The sequence below is a fragment of the Haemorhous mexicanus genome, chromosome 3, assembly GCF_027477595.1.
Source record: "Haemorhous mexicanus isolate bHaeMex1 chromosome 3, bHaeMex1.pri, whole genome shotgun sequence".
Lineage (NCBI taxonomy): Eukaryota > Metazoa > Chordata > Aves > Passeriformes > Fringillidae > Haemorhous > Haemorhous mexicanus.
Window position 1 is genome coordinate 23,566,456 of NC_082343.1, and position 15,817 is coordinate 23,582,272.

A 15,817-nucleotide genomic window follows, 5' to 3' on the forward strand; every position below is an offset into this window, starting at 1 on the left:
CATCCATCTAGGAAAACATTTGGGGGAGAAAAATACAGTGAAAACAGAACTCTTTCTAAATTAAATTTACTATTGCATTTAATAAAGTTTCCTGGTAGGGAGTTCCTGAAAAATGGGGACTGAAATGTGAAGCAAACTGTCAATGCTCTTTTATTTGCCTTGGTGGTATATTTACAAGAATACATTTCTTAATTTTTTTTTGCATTACTTCTAAAGAAAAAAGAAATGCTTCATAACCATCTGGAGGAGCATTTGCTATAATTGTTTCCAAAGGGGCAGCCTAAGAGTTTCATAAATATCAAAGTTAATAGGCTCCTAGAAACAAGGAAAATTGCCTGTAGGTGATTTCTACTCATACAGAAACAGCTCCTCTCTGAACTGCAGTCTTCTCTAAACTTTCTCTCCAGGCCTGTTGCCCATTACTGTGCTGTCCTGTTCCTACTTCCTTTAGCTGTTTTGAATCAGCAGTGGGTAGAGCAATGCTTATATGAAATGTACTTGAGGGTGAAACACAATCTCACAAATTACAGAAAATCTACAATGTTAAGTGTAGCTCGTGGCTATAGGCAGATCAGAAGCAGTCTAATGAGAACACACTGCTTTTTGGAAATGAAACAGCTCTGCCACATTGTCAGAAAGCCATAGTTAGGGCTGGGTTTGAAGAAGAGAAAATCTTTCACAAAGTGGCTTCCAGAAAGAAGTCTGAGAAATAATTCTTTTTTCATGTGTTGATTTGCTATTTGGTATGCAATAGGAGATGCTTCTCCTTTATTTTTGCCCCTCCTGATGTTAAGGCACTTAATTGATAACTTTTACTAAAAATAGAAAATCATTGTTTCTGCATGAACAGGATAATGTATAGATGCCTCATGATGGTCATACTTGGAATAAGAGCTCTTGCCTCTCCTTAAAGGTGCAGGAAAACCTCATCATCATTACCCAGCTCACAGACTCACGCTTAGGAAAGGACGTGCACTATGACAAGATGTGCTAGAAAATGGGCTCTTCCTGTTGGGCTTTCATCAGGCTTTGAGTCCTCATGGGCTCTCTGCTGGCAGAGCCTTAAAGCAGCCTAAAGGCAGCAGAGCTGGTTCTACAGAGGGCAGCAGGAGGCTGAACCAAGACTGAGCAGTGCTGGTTATTGCATGGGAAGAGACTGGTGACAGCTCCTGGGGCTGTCCCCATGAGGGCTGAGCTGGTTCCAGCCAGGAAGGGCTGGTGAATTGTGATTTAGTTCACATTGTTGCTATTAGCACCCCTGGGGGACTGCCTCCCTCTAGAAAATAAATGTATGCTTCCCTAGCAAAGATGATGTTGTAGTCTTGATTAAAGAGTGAGCTCTTAATTCCTTCAACTGCTGGTTTTTAGCAAATCCATCCCTGATTCTCTCTTGCAGGGTGTAGAGTACTATAAGGAAAAACATTTTTCCTCCTTCAGGCAGCAAGTAAGCCTCTCCCTCCCTCCTTCTGTCCATCCAGCTGCAGCTGAACAAAAAACATCACAGGAACTGAAGGGGAGAAATATAATCCAAGATCTATTTCTTCTAATCACTGTGTACAATATAAAATAATACTTAATTCCCAACAGCTCACTCTATAGCATGTGTTTCTTCTTCCCCCACTTCACTAGTCTGAAATAATTCCTGCTGTTTCTGGCAGGAACCAGCCACACAGTGAGGCTCTGGACTTCTCTTACTCTGCTGTGTCTGTCAACATCAAAATTTCCATTACCTCTCTCTCCCTTGATTGTGGGGGTCCTTCTCTCCTATTACTCTCTTTTTATCACTCATTTCTCCCTCCTCCTCATGTCACTCTTTTGTTTTCTTGATTCTCCAAGAGCTTTTCAATTTGCCCCACACTGACAGGATGGAGTCCTACTGTGTATTTTGTTCTGCCTGATTGGGGAAGCTGAAATTTAGCAACCCTTGGACTTCTCCAAACTGTGTAATTGAATTGTCTAGAGTGTTAATCATCACTGGATTGTTCTGACATTCTTGATGCAAAAATATGTACATTAAAATAATAATGTAATTACAGAATTTGCTTTTAGCATGAATATATTTCTTCTTAGTGATGCTGAAATGATTTACTACCCAATATTTATATATTGTTTTGACAGATATGCAGTGGGCTGTGAGTAATTTTAAAGTAGTACAGTTTACTCCATGATGCTTAAAAGCAAGGATTTCCCCCCTCCCCTTTTACCCCATCACATTTTATTATTAATGGACACATTTGAATTGTCAGCTTTCCCAAAACCTTGGTGTATTGGCTGCAATGGTCAGAATAATTGCTTAACCATGTCATCACTAACTAGGAGTACTGAACATGCTCTTGCTTTATCTTTTCCCTAGTAGTTCTTCTGGTTTGCTTTTTTATTTATCCTGTTAGTTTAAATATAAGAAATGCAAGCCAGAACAGCCAGTAAGGTGGAAATGGAGGCTGCCAGCGGCTGTGTGGGCTAAGAGCAAACTTTTGGCTTTGTCTGGAGGCAGGATTCTAAGGCAGCTCAGCTGGCAGGTTAATGGTGATTGTCATGAATATTAAATGACAGAACCAAAACAAAACTCCCAGAGAGACACTTGTGCACAAATCTTACATAGCAACGCAAGCAGCTCAGACAGCTGGCTCTCTGTAGGCTCTCTTGGAAGAAAACAGTGCTGAGGTGTATTAGGATGATTTTTATCAACCAGAAAGCCAATCTGTGATGCACTGGTTGAAAGTTAGAGGCCTTAATGTTTTTCAGCTTGAGGCAAAATTCTGTTTTCTGAAGTAGATAAATAACAGGTAAATTATATCTGTGCTGTTCTCCCTTGGATTAAGTGCTTTGTTATATTTTTGGGGGTTTGTGCTGTCTGAAAATGTGTAAACAAATGTGTACCAGCCTGACTGTTAAAGTTCATACCAGCTCTCTGGTGTGCAAGTACAGTCTCACTTTTCCCTCTTTTTCTTTTTTCTTTTTTTTTTTTTTAATTTGGTTTTTGTTTTGGTTTGGGTTTTTTCTCTTAAAAAAACAAAAAAAGCCCCAAACAAATAAAAAACCACATTGCAGGGCACAGAATAATGAACTACATTTGAGTTTGTTTCTGTTTTGTGATTTGTCCCAGACAGGGTAAGAACTTGCTGTTCACAGAGTTCCTCCTTTGGCTCCTGTGGTGTAAAGGTACCTGTTCCTCCAGCTATATGAAAAAAAATGCAAAATAATTAAAATTCAAGAAGCCTGGATTTATATGAAGTAACACCAACGGAGATCTGGGATGATTCCATCAAAAGCACTGCAGTCATGCTGTTTCTGAAAGGATATCTAAAGGTGAGATTCTCCAGGGCCTAGACAGTAATCTTTGTCACATTTTCAAGTGGGGATCAAATCCTTGCACATACCTTCCTTGACTTTCATGGTTATTTAAATTTATACCAACTTAATATGTCGTTCAGTGATTTCCATACTCCAAAAGGAATGAGCTGAAATAACAGAGTAGGTTTCCTCAGATAACTGCATGTTGGCATGATCCATTTTGTGGTGTTATTCTGAATATAAAAAGATACAGTAAATCTAAACTATTTTTAGGTGCAATGAGTCAGTCTAAATGAGTTGATGGAAAAAGATAAAAATGAAAGGACAGTCCAGTTAGAGGAAGTTATGGAGAGTAATGCTTTTATATAAACATTCTACAGAATTCATTTCTTTCCAAACTCTGTCTATAAATCAAGTGCTTTCCAGTAGTTCATGGAGACCTCTCAGGTCTAGCTGTCTACTTCTAGTTCAATTTCATTGAAAACAGAATTCTTATATATATATTTAAAGTAGATTTTTAAAAGTATTTTTGTAAATAATTAATGCAGGTATCCCAGTGATTATTATGTGACTACCAGCAGTGTGCACAAGGAAAAATACAAGTGGCCAGCAGATTCCCAGCTGTGAAGAAAACACATTCAGTGAAATTATTTTTCAGCTAGTACCAGGAAAAAACATGATTTATTTCTGTTGTTCTTAAATCAAACAGCCTAGTGGAGGAATTTTTTTAAGGGTAACATAAACCAGATACATTTCGAAGGCCTAGACTAGCTTATATTTGTGTTTTCACAGTACCGTGAGGAATTTACACACACTGCCTCCGACAGGCCTTGCAATAAAATGAGCTGCAGTATTGTAAAAGAATGGTTTGTAACTATTTTCCTTTGTATTAAAGCTCCCCATAAATACATATTACTTGGATCATCATGGGGTAAACCTCACTCACTTCAGCTGAAAGATGAAGCACCATAAAGTGATACCTCTTTGGAGTGAGGAAAGTAAAGTAGCATTCTTGATGCTATAGTCATCTGGGGGTCCCAGTAGCCCAAATGTCAGGCCAACATTACCTTCCTCAAGAGGCTGGAAGTCACAGCAGGGATAAAAGTCACAAGGAATTCAAGGAAAACACCAGCTTATTTAACAGCTAGGAAGCCATTAAGGATGGCAAAGCTGTAGTGAAGCTGAGAGCTGCAGCCTCATTTCTGTGTCCCAGGTCACTTCTTCACGGGCTAAACTCCAGCCTTCTTTCTTAAACTGCAATGGGCATCTTTTAAGGACAAAATGGGAAAAATTGATAAGTTATGGTCTGAACAGCAGCAGTGTGATTTTCCATAAATCCAGGCACCTGCAAGGTATCAAAGCCAAAGGCATCATATTTTTGGAAAATGAGACTGAGGTTGTCAAGCAAGGAGCCAGCAGTATGAGCTGTTTAATTCCTGCTGATTTCCCCAGAACTGTATCCAAGAGATGTCACACTTTTCTGTTCTCAAGTTCAACCTTATCTCTGAGAGCATCAGCAAGTTTCACCTTTTCTGAAAGAGCACTCTCCTGGGATTTATTTATAATCTCCTGCTGCTTCTTGTAAGTAAAGTTTCACTCCCCTTCCTTTGCTCTTCCTCACATCATTATATTGCACTGGTAGGCTGCTGCTTCACATATGAACCTTTCAGCAGCCTGTTGTCTTCCACCTGCAAGACATGCTAAGCTCAAAGGAGACCATTCAGAGGAATGGGAAGCAATTTAGGGACAATAATAGTATTTAATGTGTAGAATCACAGAGTCTAAGCACATACCAAACATCCCTGCTAAGCTCATGTTCCTAAAATCCTTTCAAGTTCACTAAAATTGATAGGTTGGTCTTTACACACATTAATACTGAGAGTTTTTCAGCTATCCCTACAAGCTTATTTCTGCCTATCATTTTTGTTGTGTCAGAGTGTTATTTGTGACCTGGTCAGTTTAAGAAATAGATGGAATACATGTTTTAAAAGACTGTAAGATTGCTGCTGCATTTGTCTAAATTGCTGGATCTGTTGTGTATCTCAGGTGCACATGTATCTTTGTGCAACATGAAAATACTTCAGAAATGCCTTGGAAGTCCTACTGCTCTATTCTTAAAAAGTCTTGCATCTATTTTAAAGTACAGAGTATGGTGAAAGAATAAATAAGAAAAAATCCTTGAAATGCCTGAGACACTTCCAAGACATGTTACCTAAGAATGTGATCTCAATTTAAACACGTAATCCCTTTGATTATCTCTTTTGCCTTAAGTATACTTAGGTGTGCTGCACAGTTCAGAATGAACACTTTGCTATTTTGTGGAACCATATTTATTCTTGTTAGTAAAGTTTTTAGGAGTTTTGCTCAAACTTAAAAATTAATAAAGGGATAAATGTAATTAATAATTTTGAGTTTACCTGGACTTTTATCTGCAGTGTAAAATAAAGGCTATGGAGCCACAGCCCCCAACAAGGCAAATAACCTTCCTAGGATACTCTTGATCTGGCATGGCTATTTTGAACCAGTTATCAGTTTAATCTATAAAGTTTCCCTCCAGGCAGTGACTTGCTTGGTAACTAGTTCTGTGTATCCAACACAAATGATTTTGGAGTCCCTGCAAAGCAGCACAGAACAAGGCACGAGGAAGTTTTCAGTCACCATCTAATTCTGTCTGCCCAAACCACCTGAAACAAGTGCCACCTTTAAGGATTATTTTTTCCATTCAATGCTTTTGTTGTCTACAAAAGAAGGGTGAAAGCTCTAAGTTTCAGCTCTACCTTCAGATATTCCTGCTAGTTTAGACCTGGCTTGATTCAGTTCATGTGTTTGACACTTTGTACGCCACTGTCTGACTTGTAATCTTTAAAGCCCCAGGAGAAGTGGATTAAAATTTTCACAGTGCAAGGGTTTAGATTTAAGTCTTTTTCAAGGCTTTATCTGCTGCCTTTGCACAGTATGGAAAAACTTTCAGCAAAATCTGGAAGGTAAAATATAGACCCTGGGACAATGATTTCTTTTCCTTTTTCAGAGAGGTTTCTTTAAGTAGGGGGAAACGAGGTCATATTTTGATTTCTCTTGGCTGGCTTATCTCCGAGATGGCCTGCACCCAGTTTCTTCTAAACTTTTCACTTCTCAGGAGATAATATCTCATGTCTGAATGATAAAGACTTGTGTCAAGAAGTACTGCAGAACATGGTAAGCTGAACATTCATCAACAGTACAAAATTTCTGATGGCAAGAGCTACAAATAACTTAGAGGAAACATTAAAAGAAATTGTTTATTCAAGAGTACTTCCTGTGGCTCTGCATTTCATCCAGGTGCACAAGCTCTATTTTTCACAGAACATTCATCTCTGTTTCTCTTAGTTTGGATTTCTCATCAACAGATTACTCAAGCCAAGATTTAAGTGTAAGTTTTGTAAACAAGTAAATTAAGACTCACACTTTCTACTGAACAGAAAGAAAAAAGCTAAACCAAAAGGTGTTATGTAAAGCCCAACAGATGGATAAGGGTGCAAGTTTGCATTGTTATCACTGGCCATATTTGACAGAAACAAAAATAGGAAGCACTGCTATCAGACCTGCTCTGCCAGATCTACCTTGCCAGTATCAATTGTCCCAGTAGCACACTAAGATAAATTCTCATTTCCCACCTATTTTCTTTTCTGGGTTTGGGTTATTTTGGACATGCCAAGGTCAAAATCATTGCTATTAGAGTACTTCTAGCAGTGATTCTCACCTATCATACACCCAGGTCTTTGACATTCTGACTGACTACAGAGGGGAAAAATCACCTTTTGATACAGCACTGTTTTCTACCAAAGCAGACAGACACGCTGTACATTATAATTGCCTGAACTGGCACTCAGAGACAGAGCTCCGAGCAAAGTGCTACAAATCTGAAAGTTTAGTGATTTTTTGTTTGTTTCAAAGCCTTCACAGACAAGTACTAGTTTGTTTGAAAACTGCCATTCTGTATACCTTGTAAATAGCTTTCAGGTTATGGATGCATGTGCACTTTTATGAATATTACTTATGGGGCACAGATTTGTCGTATGTAAATTGCATGGTTTGTATATTTTTTCCTGTATGGAGAGGAAAACATTAGGCAAAGGAATAAATGGATGATGGGTAACAGTGTGTGATTGTCATCACTTATGTCAGTTCTGGGATTTCAAGATACCCAGTGTTTATCTGAAAATATGCAAATACTAATCAGAGCTGCTCAGCACATCTTCCTGATGTGCAGCTGAATCCTTCTGAATGGCAGCTTTTTCACTCATAGCAGTAGGCAGATGTGGGTTTTTTTCACTTTTTTTCCTTTCAGTTCAACCAGATTAGCTGAAAAATTAGCATTGGGCTTCCTATGTGGATCTTTCCACATCTCTTCCATTTTCTCTTGAGCAAATGCAAATTGCATTGAGCCCATTTCAGATAAATATATTCATCTATAAGGGACAGAATACATATATGAAAGTCATCTAAACCATTTTGTCTTGTTCTACAAGTTCTTGGGAGTCTCACAGGGAAAAACTACAGCGATTTAATACCTTTCCAAGCTATTATTAGTTGAATGTATTGCCTCATAGTGGTTTTAGAGCAACAGTAAAAGGAGGTGATTTACAAACTGTTTTAAGTCTTCCTCCATTCCAGAGCACAATCCTTAAACGGATAAGCATCCTCTTTTAATTTTTACTGAAACATGGAAGTCTGGCAGGTCTGACAAGTGCAGTCTGAACTGTGATCCTACATTGATTCCTACACTGATGTCGTGATGAATTCACAGTCAGTGGTACCAGCAGACCACAAAGTTAGCAGCCTATGCTGTGGTTTTCAAAGGATCACAAGGCCTTTTCTGCAGAAGAAAACTAATACAAAACCTGATTTAAGTCAATGAAAGACTCATATTTTGGCAAAGGGTTACAAAAAAAGGAGTGGTGTCCATATACATATTATGGATAGAAAAGAAATAACTTTATGTCTTATACTAAATTCCTGGAAAAATCTCAGCTGCTCAATCTGCAGGATTCAGAGCCTCTGCATTCCAGCAGGTGGTCTTGTTTAGATTAGGATGCAGTAATTAATAACACATTCTTAGGAGGATTTCTCTTCACTGCACTCTGTACAACTGCAAAAAAGTAAAGAGAATACTTGGATTTGCATTTCATAAACCCTTTACTGAATTTTTGTTGCTTACACTTGCAGTCCTAATGCTTCAGTTAGTAAGAAAGATCCTTAAAGTAGGGATGATAGAATTTATCTTGTCACAAACGTGTTAGGGTCAAAGTGAGGGACTATTGAAAAGAGTGCCAGCTGGGAAACACCAACTCAGATTAGGCATCATCTAGGTAAGTGAGCCCATCTGATAATTCTTAACATTCTGAAGAGTAAACTATTATTAAATACTAAAGGAAGGCAAATCTTGGTGCAGCCATTCATTAAAACCTTGGACTTCAATTAGCAAGATGGATGTTGGAAGCACACAGCAAAAATAATGACATTTGCAATGCTATCTGGAAGCAGCAAGCAAATTGAAAAGAAATTCTAGACTCTCCAAAGGAGGTGTGGAGTAGGAGGGCTACAACATGGCTTTGCACAGCTTGCTTGTTTTGAGTGCAATTTATAGATCATGAGGGCACCTGTTTTACTGGAATAATACAGAGGTCAGGGAAATGCAGCTGCCTGAACAAAGCAGCCATAGCTGATAGTTGGCTTTTAAGCAAAATCAATTTCAGGCCATTGGCAAATAAAACAACCTTAGACATAAAGCAGTGTTGTTGAATTAACACTAAAGGAAATACTGTGGTACTCTGAATGCATTTTGAAACAGCAGTCAGTGAAAACATGTCAAGGATGTGTCCACTTAAAGCCTTATTGTTGTAACACTTCTATTGAGTGGAAACCCCAAGTGAAATAGCCTAGGAAGCGACTAAATGCGAAACCTTCAGTTTCCAGATGGAAAAAAAAAAACCAAAAAGGAAATGTTTTGCTTTCTAAAGTGCACTCAGTTGTGATAACCTTGTCTTTCATAACAGAAAGGAAGGACTAAAGCATCTCCCTCACAGACAAGGGCGAGAGCAGGTTGAATTTGTGAGGACCTTGCAATACAAGAGGGGGGTTTATATCACCATTTCCTGTTGCAACAGGAGCACCTCCTCATTGAAAAGAACCTGAAATTCAGTACAAGCAGAAGCTGAGTTACCTGCATTGACATCAGCAAAGGTGATTTCACAGAGAGAACAGGGACACTGAGCCACTCAGTGGTGGTGAGCTGCAGTTGAGCTACAAAGGGTTTATTTTGAAATGCAGCTGGATGTCATGATGCCAGATGAAGCAAGGACTTCTACAGTAATCACAGCAGCACAACTACTGAAGCTGCCCCACCTGGAAGCATGCAAGGAAAGGAGGAGAAGGGCAAAAAAAACCTAGTAGGCACTGAAAAATTTGAGAAATGTTGGCAAACTACCAACCACCATAACCACCAAACCCACATGCATTCCCACAAAGACAACAGGTATCATCAAGGAGCAAACTCCCAGCTGCTGTTGGTCTCTATTCAAAAGAGCAGCAGTAATAATAATAATAAATAGTAACACAAAATAATAATTATCTGAAGCAATAGTCATTTCTTAGATGCTAATTTATTTTTTCTGCTCAGAGCACCATCCAGCAGTGGGAGGGCCCATGGAGTCCCTCCTGCAAATGAAGTGGTCTAATGGTCTAACAAATCTAGAATAAAATCTGTAACATTGTGAAAAAATGGGCAAATACATAGAAACAGCTTTTCTAGTTATTCAACTGACAGGCAGCTGTCCCCTGCAAACTAGAAGGTGGAGAATCATCTAATAAAATCTTCCCTTCATAGAAAGTTACCAAAATGCTTAAGAACTAGAACAGCAATGCAGAATAATATTTTTATTATATCTGTATATTAATACAGAATTGGGAGCAGCTGCTTAGTTTTTCCCATATCAATCAAAATGGTGACAGTGACAGAGAAATCCACATACGGGACAATTCACATTCTACTTAAGTTAGTGAAGGTCAGGGGTTAGCAGCAATTCATAGAGCTCAGGCTTTTACAGTCCTCTTGCTGCTGGAAGGCTGCCAGGGAAATGCCATCAAGGGGGTCTGCTTTCACACTGCAGGATCTGCAGTTTTGTATCAGGTTAAGAGGAAGAGGAACATGGCACTGCACACTTCATTAAAACAGCAGTGGTGAAACCAGGGTAAGAACAAAGAAAAAAATGAGAGCTGAAATTGTTAATATAAAAATGTTATCAATGTTCACAGGACACTAAGCTGCTATAATAAACCTGTGATGTAAGAGTATGTGGCAAACAGTGAGGTATTTCCTCTTTTTGTCAGAGAAAGATAGAAGGAAATCATCATAATCTAATATAGATGACATCTTTGATGATTATTTTTAAAGAGTAAAGTGTCATTTAACCAAACCTAACATAATAGTCTTATTTAAAATGTCACTGTAGTCCTCACGGGGGAAAAAAAGATTTCTTTTTCTCAGTTTACAGCTGTAGGCTTTGCAGAAATACTCCACAGTAACTGCATTTGAGGAGACTGAGTGGCTTTATATCCAGTATTCTCAAACCCATCAAATGTTAAACTCCATAATGCTTTTGAAAATGTAAGCCTGTATATAATGTATTGCACCTGTCTGTACTTGTGATTCACATGAAGCAGAGAATTGATGTTAGCTTGTCCGGATTATTCATTTACACTTTTCCAAGGAGTGGGAAACAACTTGGGATTTGCAAAAAGACCAGTCTTATTTCAATTATTAAAAGCTTTCTTCTTTCTTCTAAGGACTGTAATTTTACATTATACACTTCTTAACGGAGAAATCCTGGCAGAAAGAACTTGCAGGTTAAATAATTCCTGTAATTCCCAGCAAACAGCCCAGGTGTATGACACTACTTCAGATCTGTTTGTTTCCTCTATGCTGTGTGTACACATACACTTATTTTCTGAGCAGAGAACTGACTCATGGCAGCTAATTGTAGGAATGAACTCTACAACACAGGGAATTAATTTAATATTCTGCTGTGCCTCTGCCCAGGCATTCTCTAGGCACAAAAATGTTCCTCAAAACTCATCTTTAATGCTGAAATGTGGCTGATCTTCAGGTTTAAAGTCCAGGTTGGGGCTGCCATCCTCATTCAGAATGCGCCGAGAAGTATAGCCAACAATTGGATATTTGGCTTTATAAACATTATTGAAGATGTCATCCAGGGACTTCAGTTCCTCCTCTGTGAGTCCTGTCTAAAGGAAACAGGGAAATGAAAGTCCTGTCTCAAAGAAATAAAAATAGAGATATTTACATAGTTGTTCTGGTTTTTTTTAATGACTACTGTAAACCTTAGGGTCAGCTTTTGGGTTTACAGGCAGAGCATGATGAACAAAATTGATAGTACATCCTGCAATTGTATTCTTTCCATTCAAATTCAGCCTTGACAAAACTTTAAGGTATTCAGGTCAGACAAGCAACAACCCATCACCAGAGCTAGCATTCACTGCCATGTCAGGATACACCAAACCAAAAGAAAGGGATTTACTGTCTTTGTGAGCATCTTTTTAAATAGCAAGTGATTCCCTTTTATATGCTTACAGAAGTTGTATTGATTCCAGAAATGAAAAACTTTCCTCTTGAAGGCTGTTAGCACCTTTCATGACCAGTAAATATGTTTTATGTATCTAAAGAGAACTAATGCATTTTGATTTTAAATATGTGAGTCAACTAATATAAATTCAAACAATTTAAAATCATCACTCATCATCTTGCATAATAATAAAAATTTGCAAAGTGGAATTAAACTGATGGCCCATTTTCTTACTGTGTCATGTGTAAGATCTGCTGGATCCAGAGACATCTTTGCAACTCCTCTTGTTGAATCTTTTCCAGCCAAAGCATTGTATGGGGCTCCTTTTCCATAAAATTCTGTCAGATTAAAAAAAAAAAAAAAAAAAAAATCCACTGGTGATCTGACAATGTACAGGGTATGTTCAGCCTCTACCCTTCACCAGACTGTGAACTGAATGTCAGTGAACTGAAAGCAACAACTCAAGCTTCTTTCCAGAACTGACTTTGGATTTCCTACTTTTTGGGCTTATACAGCTGTTGAACTTCCTCTACAGCATTCTTAAAATTTACCTATTATTTAGGGAGTTGTGCTTTACAATCTCATGAGATGTTTGTAGATCCCAGAATTTCCAAGCTCTGTGTAATTTAGGATTTGAAGATCAGCCAACCCAACGTGTATGCCCAGGCAAGATTAGTACAAACACAGTAACAAGCCATTAGTTTACTTATGATGACATCCAGGCAAGTGTCTAAAACCCTCATGGTCCCTTCAAACTTTTTATATAGCAAATCTGGATCAAGTAGCAGGAGCTCAAATTAAAACATTTGTAGTTCTCAGGGAAGGCACAAACAGCAAGGGGAGTGAACACCAGCACAGAAGGAGAAGATGCAGCTGCAGCAGCATTGATATTGTACAGTGGGTCCATCCACGTTAGGTTTGATCTGCTCAGCTCATGTACCCAGGGCAGTAAAATGCTGGAGCTTCCATGAGGCCTGACCCCACATCTGGCAAGGACTCAGGGACCTGGGAAGTTCTTCCAGTTTTCATTAGTATCAGGCTAGTTTTCATTCAGATCTGGCCAAGCTACCTGGACAGTAGTTTGTCTGTCTACATGTTGTGATCTCAGACCAGGGTAAGTTCTAGACAAAACCTTAGTAGGGGAGCTCTCAGAGGAGGAAAATCAAGTTTTTTAGAAGAGGAAAAAGTGTATCTTTTTGTTGCAATTGAACTGCAGGCTTCCAATGCACTGGGAATGTTTAAAACCAAATGTCTGAACAATAGCATGAAAGCAAAGTAGACAGCACTAACCTTTTCCAGAGGTGACATCAAACACTACTCCCTTCACTGCCAGGTAGATGGGCTGTCCTTCCTGGAGGGAAAGCCATCAATACATCCTCAGCACTTAAGCACAGGCAAAAAGCAGTTAAGTTTCAGCTGTGAAATCCACAAGCTCTTAGGACACACATTCTTTGTTGTATGTTTACTCTTGTTATACCACCAGACACTTCCCTCTCTTGACATCTCTTGCTTGTGCTTTAAACTGCCCCTAATATTCTTTGAGGGTTCAACCATAAGGAATGACAATATTTTTAATCTAAACAGCACAACCATAGAATGCATGTCCCTTCTGCAAGTCACCTCTTATCTGCACACTAGACTGCCTGAAGATTATCAGCTTCATCTTTCTATTCCTAATGCAGATGGATAGTGCCCAAAATAAAACAGTGTGTGGCCAACAGCATTATTTGATTAAGAAACAAAGATAAATATATAAACACATGTAAATCTGATCTGCTGACATCTGTTTTACTTAATAAGCCAGTGCTTCTGCTTTGTGTTTTATACCTAAAATGTCATTTTAGTCTGACATTGGTTAGTCTCTTCTAAGTATCTAGAGAAGACCCTGAGAAGGTCAGACAGCAAGTGTTTCAAAAGAGAAGCAGATGTGTATCAATACAGGACCTTATCATTTTGAGTCTGGAGTTCTGCTGAGCCTTCTGAATCACAGGAAGCTAAATAGTCCTAAGTTAACCCTGTCTTGTTATTTGATAATCTTGGTGAGTTTTTGTTGTTGCTGTTGTTTCTGGATTTTTTTTTAAGTCTAAGTACATGGTTTAATGAATTACTGAGAGAAAATGACCTTTGGCTCCAACTCAGGGTAATCTGAAATTCTCTGGCAGGAGCACCTTGCCAAGCAGGGAGCGATCAGAATGGCACATGGCACCCAATTATCTGATGGTGTGTGCAGCATCAGCCCCGGCAGCTGCCAGCCGCACCGGGGGCAGAGGCTGGAGCGCACGGGTGCCGGCAAACCTCTCACAAACCGCTGCCCGAGAAGCAAGAGGTGCCCAGAACGACAGGGCGGGAGGGATGGCGGGGCGGCACAGCAGCAGAGCACGAGAAACCCGAGCCTGGCGGCGGCTCCCGCGCTCGGAGCGCCGGGGAAGGCGGCAGCGCCGGGGCTGCGCGGGCCCTGCCCGGCCTCGGGCACGGCGGCGGCCCGGCCCTACCTGGTGCCCGTCGTATCTGGCCAGCTCGGGCTCGGTGAAGAGCCGCACGGGGGCCTCGGCCGGCGGCCTGAAGCGCAGCTCGGGCTCGGCGCTGGCGGCCGGCAGCAGCAGGAGCAGCAGGCCGGGCAGCAGCAGGCAGGGCAGCGGCAGCGGGCCCCGGGCCGCAGCGCCCGCCATGGCGCGGAGCGCGCACCGCCCCCGGCCTGCGGCCCGGGAAGGGAGCGGGGTGGGACCGGAGCTAGGGGAACGCCGCGGAGAGGGCCCCGGGAACAGCTCGCACAGCGCTGAGGGGCATGGGAGGGCTTAGGCTGGGGAAAAGGAGGCTCGGGGGGAGTTTATGGCGCTCCACGACGGCCTGAAGGGAGGCTGCAGCCAAGTGCGGGTCTGCCGCTTCTCACGGGTAACCATGGACAGGACAAAGGGAAATAGGCTCAGGTTGTTCCAGGAAGGTTTGGATTGGATATTAGGGGAGGCTTCTCCACAGAAAGGGTTGTCAGGCGCTGGAACAGGCTGCCCCGGGCAGTGGCGGAGTCACCATCGGTGGAAGTATTTAAAAGAAACATGGATGTGGCACCTAAGGATGTGGTTTAGAGATGCACTTGGTGGCACCATAATAGATACCTAATAAGAAAAGATTTCTCATTTTTCCTCCTTCTTCCCCCCTTAGAGTTTCTCTGCTAGCTGTTTTCAATGGTTATTCACAAAATCAGCACACATAGTGCAGGCTTCATCTTTGTGACTTTAAAAACCCAGACATTTTTAGCCTAGGAATGGACTGAATAAACAGGAAATTTTCAGATTACAGTTTTCCCCATGCTATAAATACGGCATGGGGAAACCTTCAGGACTGGCAGAAGAATAAGCTGGGTGTTTATCATTCCATATAGAATTAAGAAAATTTTGCAGTTCAGATGCATATATCACATGCCTCGCTGAAGCGCTGACAAGTGAAGATCTGAAGGATTTAAAGCCTGGATGTTTGATCTTGCAGCATCCAGTCTTTCTGACTACAGTGCTGTAATTCAAATGTATAATAGGATTGTTATTGCCAAAGGACTTCAAATCTTCGTTATTAACTTACTAGGCGTGGGCCATAGGCAGAGGGAAGTGATCAGCAGGGACTCCCTTACAGTGTTGCATCTCAATGCAGGAAAAAGTTGCACATGCTTTTTCTTGATGATGCAACATTAACAATTACTTCCACGCTGGGGAAGGAAAAAAGTAAATAGCTGTGTAGGTATTTGTGGCTCATGAATCAGCCCTTACTTGGTTTTGGCTTTTATTTTCCTGCATGCCCCATTGCTGCGGGCACAGCGTGGGTGGGTCACCCCAGGAGTCCTGCAGGAGTTCTGTCTGCTGGTCAAGCACGCCTGGTGTTCTGGTAACAGCCTTGAGCAAAGGAAAAATTAAAAA

General features: G+C 40.6%; 1 protein-coding gene and 1 long non-coding RNA gene across 2 annotated transcripts in view; one reads left to right on the forward strand and one right to left on the reverse strand.

Moving 5' to 3' along the window:
• Positions 1–7,429, forward strand: part of LOC132324690 (uncharacterized) — a 51,058-nt gene extending 43,629 nt beyond the window's left edge. Inside the window, exons 3-4 of the long non-coding RNA XR_009485700.1 lie at positions 3,107–3,309; positions 3,843–7,429. This is a non-coding gene — a long non-coding RNA (uncharacterized LOC132324690). The remainder of the gene's footprint in view (positions 1–3,106; positions 3,310–3,842) is intronic.
• Positions 7,430–9,916: 2,487 nt separating this feature from the next.
• On the reverse strand, positions 9,917–14,596 carry NENF (neudesin neurotrophic factor). The gene is made up of 4 exons (XM_059841083.1): positions 14,405–14,596; positions 13,203–13,263; positions 12,147–12,250; positions 9,917–11,574 (listed from the first exon to the last, which is right to left on the reverse strand). Exons 1-4 carry the CDS (start codon positions 14,579–14,581, stop codon positions 11,398–11,400), a joined length of 519 nt encoding a protein of 172 aa, XP_059697066.1. The 5' UTR covers positions 14,582–14,596; the 3' UTR covers positions 9,917–11,397.
• Positions 14,597–15,817: the final 1,221 nt, after the last annotated feature.

What these genes read in the sequence shown, in the direction of transcription:
- NENF (XM_059841083.1), bottom strand. Translation starts at nt 14,581, where the DNA reads ATGGCGGGCGCTGCGGCCCGGGGCCCGCTGCCGCTGCCCTGCCTGCTG. An exon ending in CCAGATACGACGGGCACCAG is followed by an intron (nt 13,264 to 14,404) that starts GTAGGGCCGGGC and finishes CTTTCCCTCCAG; the next exon opens with GAAGGACAGCCCATCTACCT. An exon ending in TGATGTCACCTCTGGAAAAG is followed by an intron (nt 12,251 to 13,202) that starts GTTAGTGCTGTC and finishes TTAATCTGACAG; the next exon opens with AATTTTATGGAAAAGGAGCC.